General features: G+C 41.8%; 1 protein-coding gene across 1 annotated transcript; it reads left to right on the top strand.

Moving 5' to 3' along the window:
* Positions 1 to 146: 146 nt before the first annotated feature.
* On the top strand, positions 147 to 11,430 carry RABL3 (RAB, member of RAS oncogene family like 3). The gene is made up of 8 exons (XM_059838096.1): positions 147 to 253; positions 435 to 526; positions 2,127 to 2,256; positions 5,088 to 5,202; positions 6,322 to 6,472; positions 7,105 to 7,176; positions 7,989 to 8,027; positions 10,618 to 11,430. Exons 1-8 carry the CDS (start codon positions 208 to 210, stop codon positions 10,681 to 10,683), a joined length of 711 nt encoding a protein of 236 aa, XP_059694079.1. The 5' UTR covers positions 147 to 207; the 3' UTR covers positions 10,684 to 11,430.
* The last annotated feature ends 6,500 nt before the right edge of the window (positions 11,431 to 17,930 follow it).

Here is a 17,930-nt window from a genome sequence, read left to right as displayed (position 1 = left end):
CCGCGGGCTGGGCGACACGGCAACGAGCCAATCGCCTGCCGGTACGGGACAGTGCCTTCCCGCCCCCACCGGGGTTAAACCAATCAGAAGTGAGAACCGCACTGGCCGCTCGAGCAGGCAGCCAATAGGTTGAGAGGAGCAGCAAGAACACGCGCCGCGATTGGCGGGCGCCCCGGTGGCCGGGCGTTGTTGCTAAGCAGGGTAAAGATGGCGGCTCTGGACAGGGTCAAGGTGCTGGTGCTGGGCGACTCCGGTGAGTCCGTGTCCCCAGGCCGTGTGTCCTGGGGCCGCTCCTTGGCCGTCTGCTCCTCGCCTCCCTCCCCGTTACCCGCTGAGGGGCCGGGACCGCCCGCGTTCACTCAGTGCCACTCCCGGCCTCGCCACCTGTAACCCTGGCACCGCCTCCCAGGAGTTGTTCTCTGTGCACTTTGCAGGTGTCGGGAAATCGTCCCTCGTTCACCTCTTGTGCCACAACCAGGTGCTGGGAAACCCGTCCTGGACAGTGGGCTGCTCCGTGGATGTGCGAGTAGGTGACGTGCACGGCCTCTTGGTGGCCCTGAGCCTGATGTGTAAGGGAAGGGCCTTGACTTTGTATTTCAATTACCGCCCCAGAAAGGGGTGTACTTTGATCATGTGTTTTGCTGAGGGCTTAATCTTCTGATGTAAGTAGCGTCAAATGTGAGCCAAGCACTTGTGTAAGCAAGTTTTGAGCTTCCAAGGTTGTCACAACCAGACAAGATATTTGTCACTCATAGCTCTGCTCCCTGCTCAGTGGATACTGGCATGTTACAGGGTGGTCAGTTCCTTGAGAAACGGGCAAGGAACAGCCAAATTGTCAGCCAAACACAGTGGGGAAAAACAGTTCGCTCATTTAGCTTGTGGGAGCACAGGAAAGCTCTGGGAGATGCTCATGTGTTAGAAAAACAAATTAAAATTTAGGGTCTGGCATGCTTCAGTGCTCTTAGACCTGGGTGAGGAAATTAGCAGGATATATTTATTGTTGAGACCTGGACACTAGGAATGCAGAATTTATAAATCACAAAGACATGTTACAGAAAGCAGGGTTGAAGAAGAAACTAGCAGACAATTAATAAAACTCTCCCTACCTGGGAAAAGAATAATAAAAGAGGCTGAAAATGTGAGCCACATAGCATGAAAATTGAAAAGTCAATAACCAATAGATGATTGAATACTAATTAAGGAAGGGAACTGTGTCACTTGTAAGCCAGTGAGCACTAATTCCTTTGTTTGCCAAAATGTCTAAACAGTTACAAGTTTTGGTGACTAATGCACGTGATTGGTGAAATGCTACTCATTTATTCAGTACCTCAGTGCTGAATAAATTAGTGTTGATTTTTTAACCTAACTGGGTTACAGAGTTTATTTCCTGATTTTTGGTGACAGTTGTGACCGTGGGATTGCTGCTTCTCTTGACTACTTGCTGCAGGACCTGCTGTGGGAAGAATGGGAATGCCCATCCAGCAGTTCTTTGGCCCAGCCTCCAGCCCTCATGGGACATTGATAAATGCTTTTTTCCTTCATCACTTTTTGCTGCATTCTCCTTGAAATGCATTGTCTAGGTTAGGAATGTATTTCCGAAACCTGAGGAGAGGAACATGGCAGTCCTGTTTGATTGTGGGCAAAACTACTCAGCAGATCTGGGGGCAGAAGTTGTTGATTAATTCAGTTGAGATGTCAGAGTTTGGTAGGAAAAAGATGTGGTCAGTTGGATTCCAGGTCTGTCACCTGTGTTAATATTCTTGCATTGCTGCCATGTGGGTTTTTTCAACTGTAAGAAGTCAAGACCTTAATTTTTCCATTTGCTTTAGCAAATCACTGTGTCTGAGCACATAATGAGATGTTGGGATTGTTAACACTGAGATGCTCCCTGTGCACTCACCAGGCTCCCTCTCACATGAGATGGTGATCTCCATCTCTGTGGTGTCCAATGGCTGCTGCTTGACTCACTCCATCTCTCTGCTACTAGAGAGGTTTGGAATAGTGTCAGCATGAGAATTTCCAAATTTCTATCCAAGTGCAATAATGCAGCTGAACGTGTAAGTGCCATGTGGATTAACTCCTGTGACATGGTGCTGTGGTTATGCATCATGTGAATTTTTCATCAGATCCATGACTACAAGGAAGGAACTCCAGAAGAGAAGACCTATTACATTGAGCTGTGGGATGTTGGAGGTTCCGTGGGCAGTGCCACCAGTGTGAAAAGCACACGAGCAGTGTTCTATAATTTGCTGAATGGTAAGTTTGCTTGGTGTAAATATGGTTTTAATACTGTTTCTGTGAGGAGCCATCCCTTGGTCCTGAGGCAGAGTTCCAGGCAGCCTGTCTGAGGGCTACATTGTCCTCCTTTCTGATTTATGCAGGAGCAAACCTGATACCATTCGTAGGCAAAAGTTTATGGATTCAGTTGTGAACAGCAGATATTTCAGGCAAACCTGTGCAGATGAGCTCTATCAGCCTTTCCCTTCAGTCTTGTGCAGTTGGCACAGCAGGGAGGCTTTGAAGGTGCAGTCGTTGCCTTCACCTTTCTGGGTCTGATATACTGCAGAAATATGATTTCTATTTTTTTGAGAAATTTTTTATTATTTATATTTTCTTGTCTGTTTGGCTGTAAAACTTACAGCAGAAAATTATTATTTCAGTTTTATTAACTTTGATAGATACATCCTACCCTGGCAAATTTGAACTGTGTCCCATAAAATTGCCATATGCTGATAACCATCTTGCCTCTGCTCATTTAGCTTACCAACTTATTTTTAAGAGTTGAATCTTGCAATTTGCTGCATATGTAGGAAGTAGTATTTTGTGCCTTCTGTTGAGATATTGTCTTAAAGGCCTAGTAGTTCATCTGTGTCTCTAACAAGAGTAAATCAGAGATTATAAACATAACAGTGCAGTATTTCAGTTGTTACTTTTTATTATCCCAGGATAGTTCTCTAAAAATAGATGTGTATCAGACTAAGAACTGCTGCTGAAAATATGGCTCAAGTGTTCTGTTTGATTCTCTTTGCTTATTCCCACTCATTTGAAGACTTTTCAATAACATGCTAAGCCACCCAATAAACATTTTTGGCCTGTGACTAACTAGTTATTTCTTCCTCCTTTCTCAGGGGGAAAACTGTGTTAGGTACCTCTTGCTTATACTGTTAACCAGATTTCTGTGTATGAGAATTGAGTTGAGTTGTGCCCTCAAAGCAAGCCTCTTTGGTATATGAAAAAAAATTGATTTCTTTTTGATACCAAATCTACAGTGTGCCAAGGAGTGTGGGTCAGACTTGGAAATACCTTAGAACAGCCCATTAGGAAATGAAGTCTTGGACTTGTGCATCTGAGTTATAATTGATGACATTAAAATAGAGTTATTTATCTCCACTGCCCAAAAGATACTAATTAGACAGCTTGCATATGAAGAGTGTTGACTTTGGTAGTTAACCTTGGGTCTTGTTTCTTTCATTAGATTAATTTCTCCATTAGAGCTTGTCTCCCAAATTGCCTCTGCTTGACCTGATTTAAGAAGAGAAGATGAATGCATTCCTTCTGCCTGACTGCCTGTGCTTTCTGGGCTTGCAGTGCTCTGAAAGCCAGTCAGTGTTTGGTTGTGGCAGCAGCTGAGCAGGCTGCCGGGTTGTTGACCAGGCTGGTAGACTTTGGTTTTGGATTATCCACAGATCTTCCTCTTGGTTGACTGTGATAGCTGAGGACAGTGATAGCTGAGAACAGTGACTGGGCAGTAAGGCTTTGGCTTGCAGACCTTGTTGTGGGAGGAGCATTTCTTTGAGTCATCATTGGTCCTGCCTGCTGTTTTTGGATGTTGGCAGCCTTTTCCTGCTGGTGCAGCTAAATGTGCAGGTTTTAGGTGAAGCAGATAAGGAAACTGACCAATTAAAGACATTACTGAGGGAGGTGGAGAGTGTTTGTCACAGGCACTCAGCATTGCCTCTGGATCTGTTGCTGTAGGCCAAGTTATGTTGTATCAGGCATTTTCTCTCTATGCTGGGGGTGGACACGCAGCAGAGTTGCCTTTTTATACTGTTACTGAGATAAATGCTTTGAAATAGGTCTATAGCTGTGATATGCTGGGAACTCTCGTGGGAGAGTCTGTGCACAGTCATGTGGTGTAGTGGAAAATGTTTGTGGAAATGTGGCTTGTTCATTGCAGGGGGTGGCACCTCTGGAAGTTGTGGTGAAAGACTAAATTAGTGAGTTTTTTCCACCTGTAGGCTGTGAAGGGTTTTGAGAATGAATCCTAATGCAGATAAGGGCTATCATTCCATTTTGTCCTTGAATTGGTGATAGTTTGAAGTCTGGAGGAAGTGAGAACATTCCACATATTGCAGAAAGTGTGAATAAATAGAAGAAATTTGCTAGCAGGTGTTGGTAATTGAGTTAGGAACTGTGGTTATCAGAAGTGGGTGTCTGTTAATAGCACAGCTAGGAAGCTTGACTCTGTCTCAGAATTTACGTTTTGAAGGCTCATGGTAATGAAAAATGCTAGAAACTTAACTAATAAGACTAAGTAAGTCTTATTAATTCATGATTTTACCAGTCATTTAGTGGACTATGAAATTTTGTCAGTGTCTGTTTCCCCTTTGGATACCTCCCCATATATATAGCATTAATTCTTGAAAATGCAGGATAGCAATAGTTCTCTCTGAACTCTTTTAAAACAAAGAAAAAACCTTCAGACTTTATAGATAGTGGGATAAAAAATAATTGTTTACCAGAGAAAGGCTAAATTTTCTGCTGCAGTAATATAGAATTTCAGTATCATGAGAAGTAGACAGAATCAGTGAATGCCTGCAAGCCTTTTGCAGATTAAAGCCTGAGATGGTTGTTTGTTTCCTGCTTTCATGTGATTTTTCTCATAGCTCTTAGCCAATTCTTGATAAGCAGCTTTAAAAACCTGTTGCATCCTGATATTTTTCAGCCTTACTTATTCACTGTAACTGAACTGGTTATATATCCCTTCATTCTCATATATCTGGGAACCTGTGGGTGTCATTTTGGTAAGATAAGGAGGAGAATATGTATCTTTAAATGGCATCTTGCTGTCTTGTCTTTCACTCTAGGGATAATTTTAGTGCATGACTTGACCAACAAGAAATCATCCCAGAATTTGTATCGCTGGTCTTTGGAAGCACTCAACAGAGATGTTGCTCCAACAGGAGTTCTTGTGACAAATGGGTGAGTGAAAAACAAACATGCAGAGCTCAGACATGGTAATTTCAAGCAGTTGTAGAAGTTTTTGTTCCTCTCTAAGGGTACTTGGTCTCCACAGGAAAGTACATTGGTTAGACTTGGAAGAAAGAAAAAAAGAAATTGGGATTGTCAAAGAAAGTTGTCTGTTGATTGTTCTTGTTCTTTTATGCTGCCAGTCAATATCAGGTGATTCTGACAGCAGATTCCCAAACTGGGCGGCAGGGACCTTGCTTTTTTTTTCTGAGGCCTCTGTGAGAGTGGGTCCAGTCCCCAGTTGCAAGATTGTCTGTACTGGGAGATGCCATTGTACAGGAGATGTCATGGAATAATGTGTCTGGGCAAAGAGGCATTCCCTCCATGCACCAAGACTGAGGAGGTTCACTTCAAACATTTTTGGTTTGGGTGATGGAGGAATGGTTTTAGGAGCATGACTAAAAGAGCTTAGAAAACTCTACTTAAACAGCATGTTCATAATTAGCTCTCCAACACCTTGTCAAGGATTTCCTCCTGCATCTCTTTGCTCCTGTTATCCATCTAGTCAAGGAGGTTTTAAAATCATTGCTAAACCTCACTCGTGAGCAGGAAGGCAATGATGAGGAGTAGCTTTTTGAGGGAAAAATATCAATTGTTTATCTGGTACACAGAAAAGTTGTTCTGGTACACAGAAAAGTTTTGTAGAAATGTAGGAAATGGGAAAGGGGATTTGCATTGTATAAACTGCAAAATTCTCCAGTGTCTCCACAGACAGGTTCTTCACAACTGCTTTAATTTTCAGAAATTTAACTTCTGTTGAGGGCAGATGTTCAGCCACTAGCAGTTCCTTGCTCAAGTTGTTGTTGGTTGTAATATTACTTGCTAGAAAGCTTGGTTTAGGTAGAAAATTGCAGAGAAGTGATTATCTTAGCTAAGAGTGATTGAAGCTTGGGTTCCTATGTAGTGACTTAGATGCAAAAGCCCTTCCTTAATTTAAAGATATTGCACATTTTAACTTAGATAAATGTTAATAATTATATTACTGGTTTTTGAGAGGCACAGGGGAGGTGATGTTGTGCTTATGCCCACTTACATTGCATCATTCAGGATTGTCTTTGTTTCCTTCATCAGTGACTATGATCGTGAACAGTTTGGTGATAACCAGATCCCACTACTGGTAATAGGAACTAAACTGGATCAGATCCCAGAAACTAAGAGGAATGAAGTTTTGACCAGAACAGCATTTTTGGCTGAGGATTTCAATGCTGAAGAGATAAATTTGGTTAGTATCCTTGTCATCACTGTTGTTTTTCTTTTATGTGGGAATGAGTCCAATTTTCAGTAAGTAAAGATGTAACAAAACTTGGGCTTTTGGAGATTTTTCCAGTAGTGCCAGTCATTCATGTTTCTGTTGGCTCTGCCCCTTTCTTGATGAAACAGATATCTTTGTTTCACTGTAGGGAGATTTAAGGGGTATTAGATAAGGTCCCTTGAGCTTAGAATTTTGGCTGGGAGTTAAATATTCTTTTTCTTGTTCATAGCTCTGATACAGACTGTCTTTGAATGAAACATGAAGATGACTTAATATAGATCTGTGGGTATAAAAATACACATGTGCTGTGTGAATTATTGTATACCCCCTCCCAATCTCAGGTGTAGCCTGTACAAATCCCTGCCTGACTGTATAGCTGGTGGTGGAAGGAATATGGGGGGCTTGCTTAGAATTCTGCAGTAGATTCACAGAGCAGTTGGTCTTTCTTCTGAAGTGACTGTGGAGCAGAAATCCGCAGATCTACTGTTTTTCCTTGCTAATGGTGTGTGTCAGGGGAAAGGGTATGTTCCATCTCCTTGTGTTTGGCTTCCTTGCACTGATTTCCTTGTGCTTGGTTTGTTGTTGTCTTTTGGGTGTTCTAGGACTGCACCAATCCTCGTTATCTGGCTGCAGGTTCATCCAATGCTGTCAAACTAAGCAGGTTTTTTGATAAGGTAAGTCAATGAAATGATGTTTTATTGTCCTGTGCATCAAATGCAGAGGTTTGAGCATGAGCCACAGTTTAAGCTGCTCCTTTCACATTCCACTCTCTGAGTTGGTTCAAGCCAGTTGTGGGAGGGCCAAAGATTGATCTGCTTTTGGAACCCGACAGGAGATAGCTGATCTGCTTGAAGATTTAGTTCCTGATCTGCATATAGCAGTGAAAAAGAACTCACAAATGTGCAAAGACACTCTGCTTATGCATTTGAAGTTGTCTGGCAGGTCAGAGGGGTTGCAGCATTCTGAGGTAGTAATGTGGGGAGATGCAAGACTCTGTTGATCCTACTTAAAGCAACCTTTAGGAATTAAGAAATTAATCAGGAATATTATTCTCCCTTCCTGAAAAAGGGACCATTAAGGTCCACTGTGCAAATGAGAGAAGGAATGCCCTGTTTTAAGCATCCTCTGGGCAAAATAGCATAGTGGGGCTACTGTGCAGTAGTAGGAACCAGTATCCCTGCAGAGGGAATGGGAGTAACTGATTCTGAAGCAGGAGGCACACAAACCATCACCTCCATTATCCAGGAGAGCTGTGTTGAAGCTGAAGATGATTAGACAGCTTGGGCAGCTTGTCTTAAGTATGGCTGTAGGTGGCAACTGCTGTTGTGCTAGATCATTGCACTAAAGCAGTAGGCCTGGAGCAGAGATGTGGGGTCAGACTTTGTCCCAGTTAGCTGTGAGTTTCAGTGCTCATGTGTGAAGTGTTGGTTGCAATCTGAGGTTATGCATGTGCTGTACAAGCTAAGATCTTCTCTGTTGTTCCCAGGTCATAGAGAAGAGATACGTCTTAAGAGATGGCAATCAGGTTTGTCACTTTTCCTCCTCTTTTGTTTAATTTCTCCCTGTGTAATGTGAACTGCTGACATAGTCCTCTTTAAAACACAAGCTTCCTGCAACCTAAATGACAATCTGTGCTGGTAATTTAATTCTTGTATCTGTGGGAGCACAGCTGTTAAGGCTAGACAGAAGAGTGGCTGACTTTTGTCAGCTGAAGTATTTGTCTGTAAAGTCATTGGCAGTGAAATATTTAAGTATACTAACATAGTAGAATTTGGAAGAGTGAGGTAAAATGGGCAAATATGATTTCTTTCAGCTCTGTCAGCTTCAGGCTGCTTGGTTGCAGATTAAGGCCATAGATGCTATCCTGAAGGTCAATGAAAGGGATTTTTTGTACAGCTGGAATGAGATTTTATGTTCGATACAGGTAGTTTCCAGAGACTCAGTGGAGGCACAAGGAAAATGGCAGTATGATATCAGCTTGTAATTCATTCCTAAAAGGACTGAATTAACTGTTTTCAGCCAGTTGGGGAAGCAAGATGACTTATGGTTTGGACAGGCCATTTCAGCTTTTGTGCCCCCCACCTCCCCACATGCAGTCTGCCATGCAGGGAGTAGTGGAGTTGCATTTACCTCATGTAAAGGTGTTGCAGATTACCATGAAAAGCATCTCTGAAGTACAGTCACACCTGTACATTGTTAGAGGTAGCTGTGCTGAAAGCCCTTGGGGTGTGGGGGGGAAATAGTCACAGGTTAGAAAATGCTTCCTTTCTTTGAGCGCTGTTTTAGTGCCTTTTGAAAATAAATTTGCTTTTGCCTCTTTCAGTTCTGCATGACACCTTTTTTTATTCCCCTCTCCTCCCCACATTCTAGTGAAAGGAGGTTTCCCTTTCATGGGAATAATATCTTAATGCAGAAACCTGCTTGTGTGCCGGTTGTCTTTGATGCATGATGTAAGATTTTTATTTTTATCATTTGATCCTATTTAGTGGCTAGCCAGGGATTAACTATACATTCCTTTTGGCTGTGTGCCAAAGACTGCAGCCTGCTAATGACTGTCTGCTTCCCTGACAGGAGCTCAAAAGCTCAAAACAAATCTTAAACAGCAAACAGTCATGTTTAAAGAGGCAAATTCCAAATTGGAAATGGAGACTTTAATACTCTTAATGTTACCACTTGAAGTTATCTACTTAATGTAACTCTTACCAATGTGTTTGTGGGTTTTCTCCAATAGGTCACCACAATCATTCATGTTTTGAGGTATTTCTTTTATAAACGTCTTCAGGATGAAAAGAATGATAAGTTTCAAATTGTTCACAGCTATGACTTCAATCAGATATGTGATAAATAATTGTTACTCTTAATTAGTGTCTTTGATGTAAAAAATGCTAAAGCAGGTTAGTTTTTACCTATGCTGTTCAGGTACTTTTTAGTTATAATAATTGCATTATTCCTCTTTAAATTCCCAAAGCAGTTTTCATGAGGTGAACCTTTGTACAAAATCTGCCTGATTTTATCCTTAGAGATGATTGCTTTTCAGAGATGAATAAACCAGTACCTTAGTGAATACCTTGCATATTTGAGTTTTGGGCCTGAAAACCCCAAGTACATTTAATCTGTGGCGTTTTTAGTGGACTTTTATTTTGGAAAAGCTCTTCAGGTCTCTTCTTACCAGTGAAATGTGTAACCTGAGCAATCTGCTGTGAATTGTAGATGATGTTTTCATCCCACACCATCCATACATGCCCATGTTCTTCTGACATGATTTGTCGGACTTGGTTGACTCCTTCCATTTTAATAGACTGTATTTCCTATGAATGTGTGGAATTGTTTTAGGAGGGCGTGTCTACAGGGTCTGCTGTTTCTGCTTGTTTGTAGTGGGTAAGGTAAAAGTTACTCTGGCCTGTAATCAAATAGTTTTTTGATGCCAGTAGGGCAGATATACTGTATTAGAAAGCAGCACATCACTTTCTTTTGAGGATTCACAGATACATTAGGTTGAAAATCTGTGTGAAATGCTGTTAAGGCCAGAGAAGTTTGTGATGGTTTCAAGTAGATTTTCTTTGTAAACATCCATTGTCATGATGTAAGCAGTGTCTGCAGATGGGCTGCAAAAGCAGGAGTGCTAATCCTTTGTATTGTTGCAGCCATTTCTATCCCAATGTTTTTCTTTAGGCTTTCAGCCATTGATGAAACTGTACTTTCAACGTCCACTGAAGTGCTGATGCCCAGGTTTGAAGGCATAAAGCCTCAACAGCTCTCTGATAGGACTTGGTTTATATTGTTTTATAGTTTTAAAAATGAATGGAGGAGAAATTCTTGTATGCACTTGAATCTGCTTTGAAATCTGTCTTTGAAATCTGTCATTAACTGTGTTAGGATTGAGGCTTTCAATTTCCCTTGCCAAAAAGTCTTAAGGAGCCCCACAGAACAGATGAGCCATAGTGGAGTTGTGCAGTGTTTAATTAGAGGTGCTTCTCTAGCAGTCAGCTGAAGCACTGTGGCCCTGATTCTGGAGATGGCAGAGGTGGAAGATGCTGCAGTTGGCTTGGTAACAGTGTGGGCTAGAGGGAGCTCCTGCTGATTCTGACATGATAATTTGTCTTCCCTGCCTCTAGATTCCTGGCTTCTCTGAAAGGAAGAGGTTTGGAGGAGGAACACTGAAGAGCCTTCATTATGACTGAGCACTGAAGAAGTGGAAGACAACTTCTCTGAGTTCCTAAAGACATTCCCGTTCCCACTGGATGCACAAAGACAATAATGCTTCTGTCAAGCAGAGTAAAATGATATTACAGCTGGCTAGCCTGCTGAAGCTTCTATTGTTGGAAAAGACTTAGGAAAGGTTTTCCAAAAACCTAATCTGGAGCCTAGAGTATTGCTTAGGATTGCAGACCATCTGGATCTATGGGAACAACTGGGGAAAGTGTGCAATAAGTTGAATGCCTCTCACTGCTGTGGGAAACTTCATCATACACAGCACATATATGTGACATCCTTGTCTCCATTTGGAAAACTTATGGACAGTCTTTGCAATGATTTGCATTCATTTTACCTCTAAAGGAAAGATGACATTGAGTGGGCCTCTCATGTACAGTGAAGTGACCAAAACAAGTGAGCAAAGCATAATGATGGTAAGGGGTGGTCTGCAAAATAATGGAATGCCTTCATTAAATGAATGGAATGCTGTTTCACCCAGAGCACACTGTTCATCCCTATTCAAAAGGGATAAAAGCAATAGGCAAGATATGAAAAAAAGATTTGAAGCCTTAAAAAGAAAATCATTAGTAGAAAACAACTGGTGTTAGTTCTGCTGCTTAAATTAAAATGGTTTACTTTGGAGAGGGCAAAGTAAATCAGGTTGTCCTGTTTATCTTTTCATAATGATTGTGGTCTTGTTTTTTATATTAAATTAAAAGGCAATTCATTGAAAACTGATGGGAAAAGTATGTTTTTATACAGTGCTTATTTGGAACATATGTGACATGGTCCTACTGAGCCTGAGGACTTAGTGGATTCAGAAAACATGGAATGTAAGAACATCCTCTGAATTAGAATGGATAGAAATTTAGAAGGGATATGAAGCTGTGTAAAAAGTAGGAACTGAGCATGATTGGGAGGAGAGTTCTGTGAAATAGATGTTTCCTTTACATAGTTAGCACTAAGGATAAAGGAGACTTGATCTGGTCTGATCTCCTGTACAGGGTCATGTTTTCCTAAGTAGCCCAAGCTTTGCACAGTTTCTCACCTTGCTAAAATTCCATGGAGTGGTAAAGTCCTGATTTAAGGCAGTTCCTTCTTTCCACACCTTCCTCACAGTCACCTCTAATGGTTAAGCCTCTGGGAAAGGCTAACTAAGAGCTGGAGTTAGATGTAAATAGAGATTAATAATAAATGGGGAAAGAAGAAAGTAAAATGCTGGTGTGAAATTGACAGGAAGCAGAGTTCTGCAGTCTCTGGATTACTTCTGCCTGCAGCTCTTCTGGCAGCTGCTTGGAAATAAATGGAAACCTGCCTACTGCCACTAATCAGGCACAAAAGTGATAGCTGGGGGCCCCAGTCAAACTTGTTACAAAAATGGATGCTTTGCTTTCCCTTAGGCCATTTCCAGAAAGGTCTGGGAGCAGTTGTAAACATGAGTGCAGTAAGTTTTTAGGTGCTTGTGTGAAATAGGTTGTTAGTTTACAGTTAGTTTACAACCAGAAGAAACAAGGTACCAAAATATTCATATATAGAACACGTCTGAGCTGTGCAGCTCGTGACAGCCCCAGTGTCTGTCTCTGATCCTTTGACAATGAAAGCTGGAATTGTTTTGTCAAGGTCAGGTGCAGTCTTAGGGTAACCAGATCTGAGCTCCCTCAGGTTGCTAAGGAGCTGCAGGGCAGAACAAGCAAGCTGTAGTGCTGTTCCCTCCTTCATCTTTAGTAGCCAAACCCCTGGCTGCAGCTCACCTGTCTGCAGGTGTTCTAAAATAGGCCTCTAGCCCAGAATAAGTATCTTGTTTGTTTAGATCTCAGCAGGTCACCACAATTAGGTATATTTTTTCCTTCTTAGGACAAGGTGATGTGTAATGGAGTTGTGCATGTGGATGATGTTACATTTATTTGTGTAGGGAGTTCCAGCTTCTTGACAGAACCAGGAGTATGTGAGCAGCTGGAGTTAGTTAGATTGCTTTTCCACCTTACCTGTTTCAGCTGTCCAAAAATGGTTCACTTGCAAGCTTAGGGATGTGACACCAGACAACTTTTCAATGTTACACTTGTTTTATGTGTTTTGCCTTCCTTTTCTCTGCACACACACACCTCTTCCATGCCCTGTGACCCTTCTGTCTGTCTTGCCTCTGTCTGCCTATACCTCATTCCCTGTTCCCACAAATACTATCCCTCTTTCTCTCCCCATTTGCCCCATTTGTCTGACCCCTCTGTATCACAAGAAGTCACAAAGACTCCTCTTTGTGCTTCCTGCTCGGCTCTCTGGTTTCTCCTGTTTTCCCATTTTCCTCTCTGTTTCTCTGTGCCATGCATTGTCTCTCTTGCTGGACCATTGAAATTCTGTTTCTCTGTTTTCCTTTATCTCTGGTCCTGTCTGTCTCTGGTTTGTATTACATGCACACACATGTCACATCAAAACATTGTTACCCAGTCCCTTTAACTTCAAGCTACTCAATGTCTCTGTGTTAGTTCCCAGGCAGAAATATGTGCCCAGGTGCTGTGTTCCAGATGTGTCAGTGAGGGTGGCTCATGCAGGTACATGTGAGATGTGTTGGACCTCCCATGCACACACAGGTGAAATGTAGAGCAAATAAACCATGAGCCTTCCCTGTTCCCAAGGGGCTTGGCAGAGCTTTCTGGTAGATCTATGACCACTTTGATGACTGGGGGGATCATCAGAATGAGTATGTCCTTAACAGGGAAAATTTAGCAAGGATGCTACTGGCTTTGTAAGCATGTGAAACCTATCCAGTAATGGGATTTTGGGTGCAACCTTAATACAAATTTTCATTATTGATTATATTTGCAGAGGCAGCTGCAATATGCTCCATTTGTCACAAATGAGAGATGAACTGCTGTGTCGTAGCCTGCAGTCAGTATCAGTCAGCTGCGGTGAAGTCAGGGTTTGGGTTCTCATTTCTCAGTGGATAACAGGGTGACAGTTTTCACTGACTGAAAACCTGCTTTTTGCTTTTCAGCAAAGGGAGCTTAATCCTTCTATTTCTTTTGTTAGTCAGTTCCTCTTGTTAGAAGTCATGTTTCTGTCTCACTATCCTTACAAGGATGCTGGTTACTTTGATTCCTTTGTAGGGTTGAGCAAGTGTGTGGCTTAGTGCACTAGTTTGCTTCGACAGAAAGCCATTATCATTATTGATGAACCTGTCACTGGCTGGCAAGTTACCAGGAAGTGTGCAGAGGTAAAGCTTTCCTTAGGGTGTGCTTTGCTGCAGCACTCTGTGTTAAGATCCTCAGACACACAGGGATTTCAGGGAAATAAAAATCCCATAGTTTTCAGGTGGAAGAGGGGAAGAAAGATAAAAGCAGTTCCAATCTTTAATTTCAAGTAGCAATGGCAAAGCTCTCCCATCTAGTGAGGGCCTGTGACATGTAGCCAAAAGTATTATTCTTAGTATTTATTATCCACTTTGTGCTACTGTTTTTATTCTGACACCTCATCAGTAAGTGTGGAAAATATATTTCTTTATGGTACATGAGGACACGAAGGAGAAATTAGGAAGCTTCTCTGTCACTAACAGTGGCCATGTGAGCAGCATAAGGGATTTCCAGTTGTGCAGGCAAAGCTGCAATGAACAGCAATACTCAGGTCCTGACTCTAAATGGATTTTGAAAAGAGAGGCAGCTCCCTAACAGTGAGAGTGATGATGCCTGAAACAGTTACTGGGGAAAAAAAGCGGATTTGTCAATGTTTAGAGTTTCTCAGAGTAGCATTAGTTGCTTTGGGAAAGGCATGCTTTAGCACAGCTTTGAGGACAAGTCCCCAGCATGCATGTAAGGAAGGTGGTTTACATGTTCAGAGCTCTCTGTGGCAGCAAAGAGACTGTGAAATCTAACTTTGGCAGTTCAGCTGTTTAGCCAACACCTGCTGGAAATACCATTAAATACAGAAATGTGGTTTCTTTTTCCTACTTTGGCATTGTATTGCTCAGGTACAGCTTCTTGTGCCCCTTGGCCTTACCTGTGCACCAAAATGCTGGTTCCATACCTACTGAAATTGCACAAGGAGGTTTATTCTCAGCATACCACCACAGACTTCTCTCAAAAATATATTGAACACAAGACAAGCTCATAAATAAAAACATATGCTCTTTCTTGACTAGATCAAAATGAAGTCTGGACTGCATGAGCAAACCAACTTAAAATTCAATCATATTTTTGAATAAGAGGAGCATGAAGGGAAATAGTGGGTGATTAACCCATGCATATCTATGTTCCCTTTGACCTGAAAGTTAATGTTTACACAGTGGAAATGTGCTGCTGGCTTTGGGTTAAAAATTGTTTAAAGGACAAGGATGCCCAGTAGCTGTGAAGGCTACGACTATGGTCAGAGCTTCTATCTTTCTGTCTGATACCATCTGCTTTTCCTGAGGCTTGTTCTGCTGTGGCTTACATGGGTTTGATGGACTGTCCTACCCTTGCTGAATTAAAGGTCAGATTGCAAATTCAGTGGTTGTCCGAAATTAGCACCAGAGTGGGGAAGGACAGAACAAAGCAATGGGACTAAATTTTCTGCTGACTTCTAAGAGTGGTGGTTCTAGCCTGCAGGCAGAAACATCACAGCAACGTGAGCAGGTGGCTTCTCCAGCTTCTATTCATGCAGCATCTGCTTTTTGGCAACAAGGAATGTGTGCTTTCTGCTGCAGACAACTTTTATGATCTTTCCTGCACAAATAAATGATAATTAACCTGTCTGGCATCTCCTGCTGAACAGTCCCAGAAAAATGACAAGGACATATTTCATAAGAGCCACTCTACAGGAAAGTACATGTTATTAAAAAGAGCCTTTTTTAACACATTGCTGTAGGCAGTGATTAAAAAAAAAAGTATAAACATTATTGCTTTATTTTGCTATATTGTGATGAAAGGTTCAAAAAAGAGGTTAATTCTCCTGGTACTAAGTAATACACTATCAGATAAACAAAGACAGCTGTTCTAAAGAGTCCTGTCCAATTTAGCAGTGTGTAAAGGGTTAACAAGCAAAGAACAGATGCAAGTTGGGAAGCTGGGATCACAGAGACAGAAGTGAATGAGATATTTATTAATAGGTACATCACAGATGCATTGTAGCTGATGAAGATAGGAGGAGAAGTTGGTCAATTTAGAAGCAGGGTGCATCGCTGTGAAAAGCACAGGCTGTTGCAACAGGAGGGGCATAAATACATCAGAAAGGATCTGCCTCAGTCACCCGTGACGTCTTTTGCTCTCAGGAGAGAAGAGCTTGACCCTTGGGACCGGACAATGCCTTGCTGCAGGACACAGTGGTGAGCTGTGATCCAATAATAGCTCACACCATGGCCCCACTACCTGAATCAGCAGGAAACAAAATGCCTTTTAATGCATATGCTGTGAATTCAAAATTTTTTTAGTCCCCTTTTTCTGTTGGATCAAATACAAGCTGCTTCAACTTCTCATTGAAAGGAAATATTTTCCATTCTCCTCCTCATCTTTCATTCATCACCAGGATGTTGAACACTAGCTGCTAAATTTTCAAGCAAGTCCCTTGGTATTTTCATGCTGCCTCTCTGAAGTAGAAGAGCTCTTTGAACACCTCTTCAGATGCCTCTGAGAACAGTTCACAAGTAATAAGCTGCTGGTATGCACGTACCATCCAGATGTACATGCATCATGTAGCAAATACAGTGGTACGGATGTCTTTTGCTTTTTGACACATTTCTTTTGGGTTTTGTTATGTCTTTCACCTGGAATCTCCTTGGAGTAAAGGCCAGGTAAAGACATGCACTGGATAACATCATGAACCCAGAAAGGTAGCTGAGAAAACAAGGAATGCTTTTAATGCTCATTCTTCCTGGCTTAATGCATTGTGGTTATGCCTCATCTTTATTGTCCTGGTTTAGGGCAAGTTTGCGAGGAAGTCGCCCTAGGACCTTTATGCAATAACAATTCATGGTGTTTCCATGTTTCATAGTTACATGACAATGAATACAGTTGCTAAAATATTAATGAAGTACATCTATATTTCATGTTACATAAGATTTATAGTCAAGATTTATACTGCAACTAACTAAAGGAGTTGTTTAGGCTAAATCACAGAATTACTGAGCCTGGACGTGACCTTTGGAAATATCTTGTCCAATCCCCTGCTCAAAGAGGGTTGGCTGGAGCAGGTTGCCCAGGACCACATCCAGATAAGTTTTGAATGTCTTCACTGGTGGAAAATGCACAACCTCTGTGTGCAATCTACTCCGGTGTTTGACCACCACTTAATATTCACATTTATGGGCAAGAAGGGAAGTCCACAGAGCTACAGGCCAGTCAGCCTGACCTCCATCCCTCAGAAGGGATGCTTCAAGGCAACTAATCCTGGAAAACATTTTCACACACATGAAGAGCATGAAGATGATTTGGTGTGTGATCAGCATGGATTTATAATTTCCCTCTTGAATGGTATGGGCTAGGATAGAAACACAACATATGTTAAGATTTTTTTTTCCTTATTTCATATAATTTGGGGATCAATAAATTAAGTGACGTTTCAACAGAATTTTACTAAATAATTTTCATGGAATGGAATGGAGTGGAATGAAATGGAATGGCAAGGTTAGGCAGCCTAATCCGCTCTAAAACATTACATGGCCATCAAGTGAGTAAAGTGACAACATCTTGTCTGTTTTTAGGAAACAAAACCAACCAGGAAATAGGCCTACAGATAATTAAAAAGCAACACCTTTATTTTTTACCTGTCCCATGAGAAGAAAACAAGAGAATGGAGCCTGTAAGGAGATGTGAGCAAGGTGAATTGTAGGCTCCCAAAGGGAAATGTAAGGTAAAATGTGATGTTCTCTCTCCTGCTGTGTGTCTCTGTAAAAGAGGATCTTGGAAACCCCTGGAACTCTGCAACTGCAGCTCGCTAAACTGTAGTCAAATGTGTAATTTTTCACTGTCAGAAAATAAGTGAGGTGAACTTTTTACTCTTAAATCTTGTCTGGTAGAAAAGGAGTCTCAAGGGTAGGTGACAGGTGCCAGGTACTTCATTTCTTTGGCAATGATGAATTGCTGCTCAAGGTGAGCTAACATATTCGCAATCTCTGCCCTGTCCTGGAGAATTCCTCTCTGCTGGAGCGATTTTTTATGGCAAAGCTGGGAGAGACCAGGGTATGGAGAGAGACTTCCTGGTGTGCAGAAACAGAGACCTGAAGAAGACTTATAACTTGGAGATTACTCAGTCTATATTCTTCTAGAGCTAA

The sequence above is a fragment of the Haemorhous mexicanus genome, chromosome 2 (assembly GCF_027477595.1).
Source record: "Haemorhous mexicanus isolate bHaeMex1 chromosome 2, bHaeMex1.pri, whole genome shotgun sequence".
Lineage (NCBI taxonomy): Eukaryota > Metazoa > Chordata > Aves > Passeriformes > Fringillidae > Haemorhous > Haemorhous mexicanus.
Note: the sequence above shows the minus strand (reverse complement) of the source record. Positions and strands in the feature narration are given on the sequence as shown.

Excerpts from the sequence above, each read along its gene's own strand:
- RABL3 (XM_059838096.1), top strand. The coding sequence starts at position 208 with ATGGCGGCTCTGGACAGGGTCAAGGTGCTGGTGCTGGGCGACTCCG. Across the intron at positions 254-434 it reads GCTGGTGCTGGGCGACTCCG|GTGTCGGGAAATCGTCCCTC; the intron begins GTGAGTCCGTGT and ends TGCACTTTGCAG. Across the intron at positions 5,203-6,321 it reads GGAGTTCTTGTGACAAATGG|TGACTATGATCGTGAACAGT; the intron begins GTGAGTGAAAAA and ends TTCCTTCATCAG.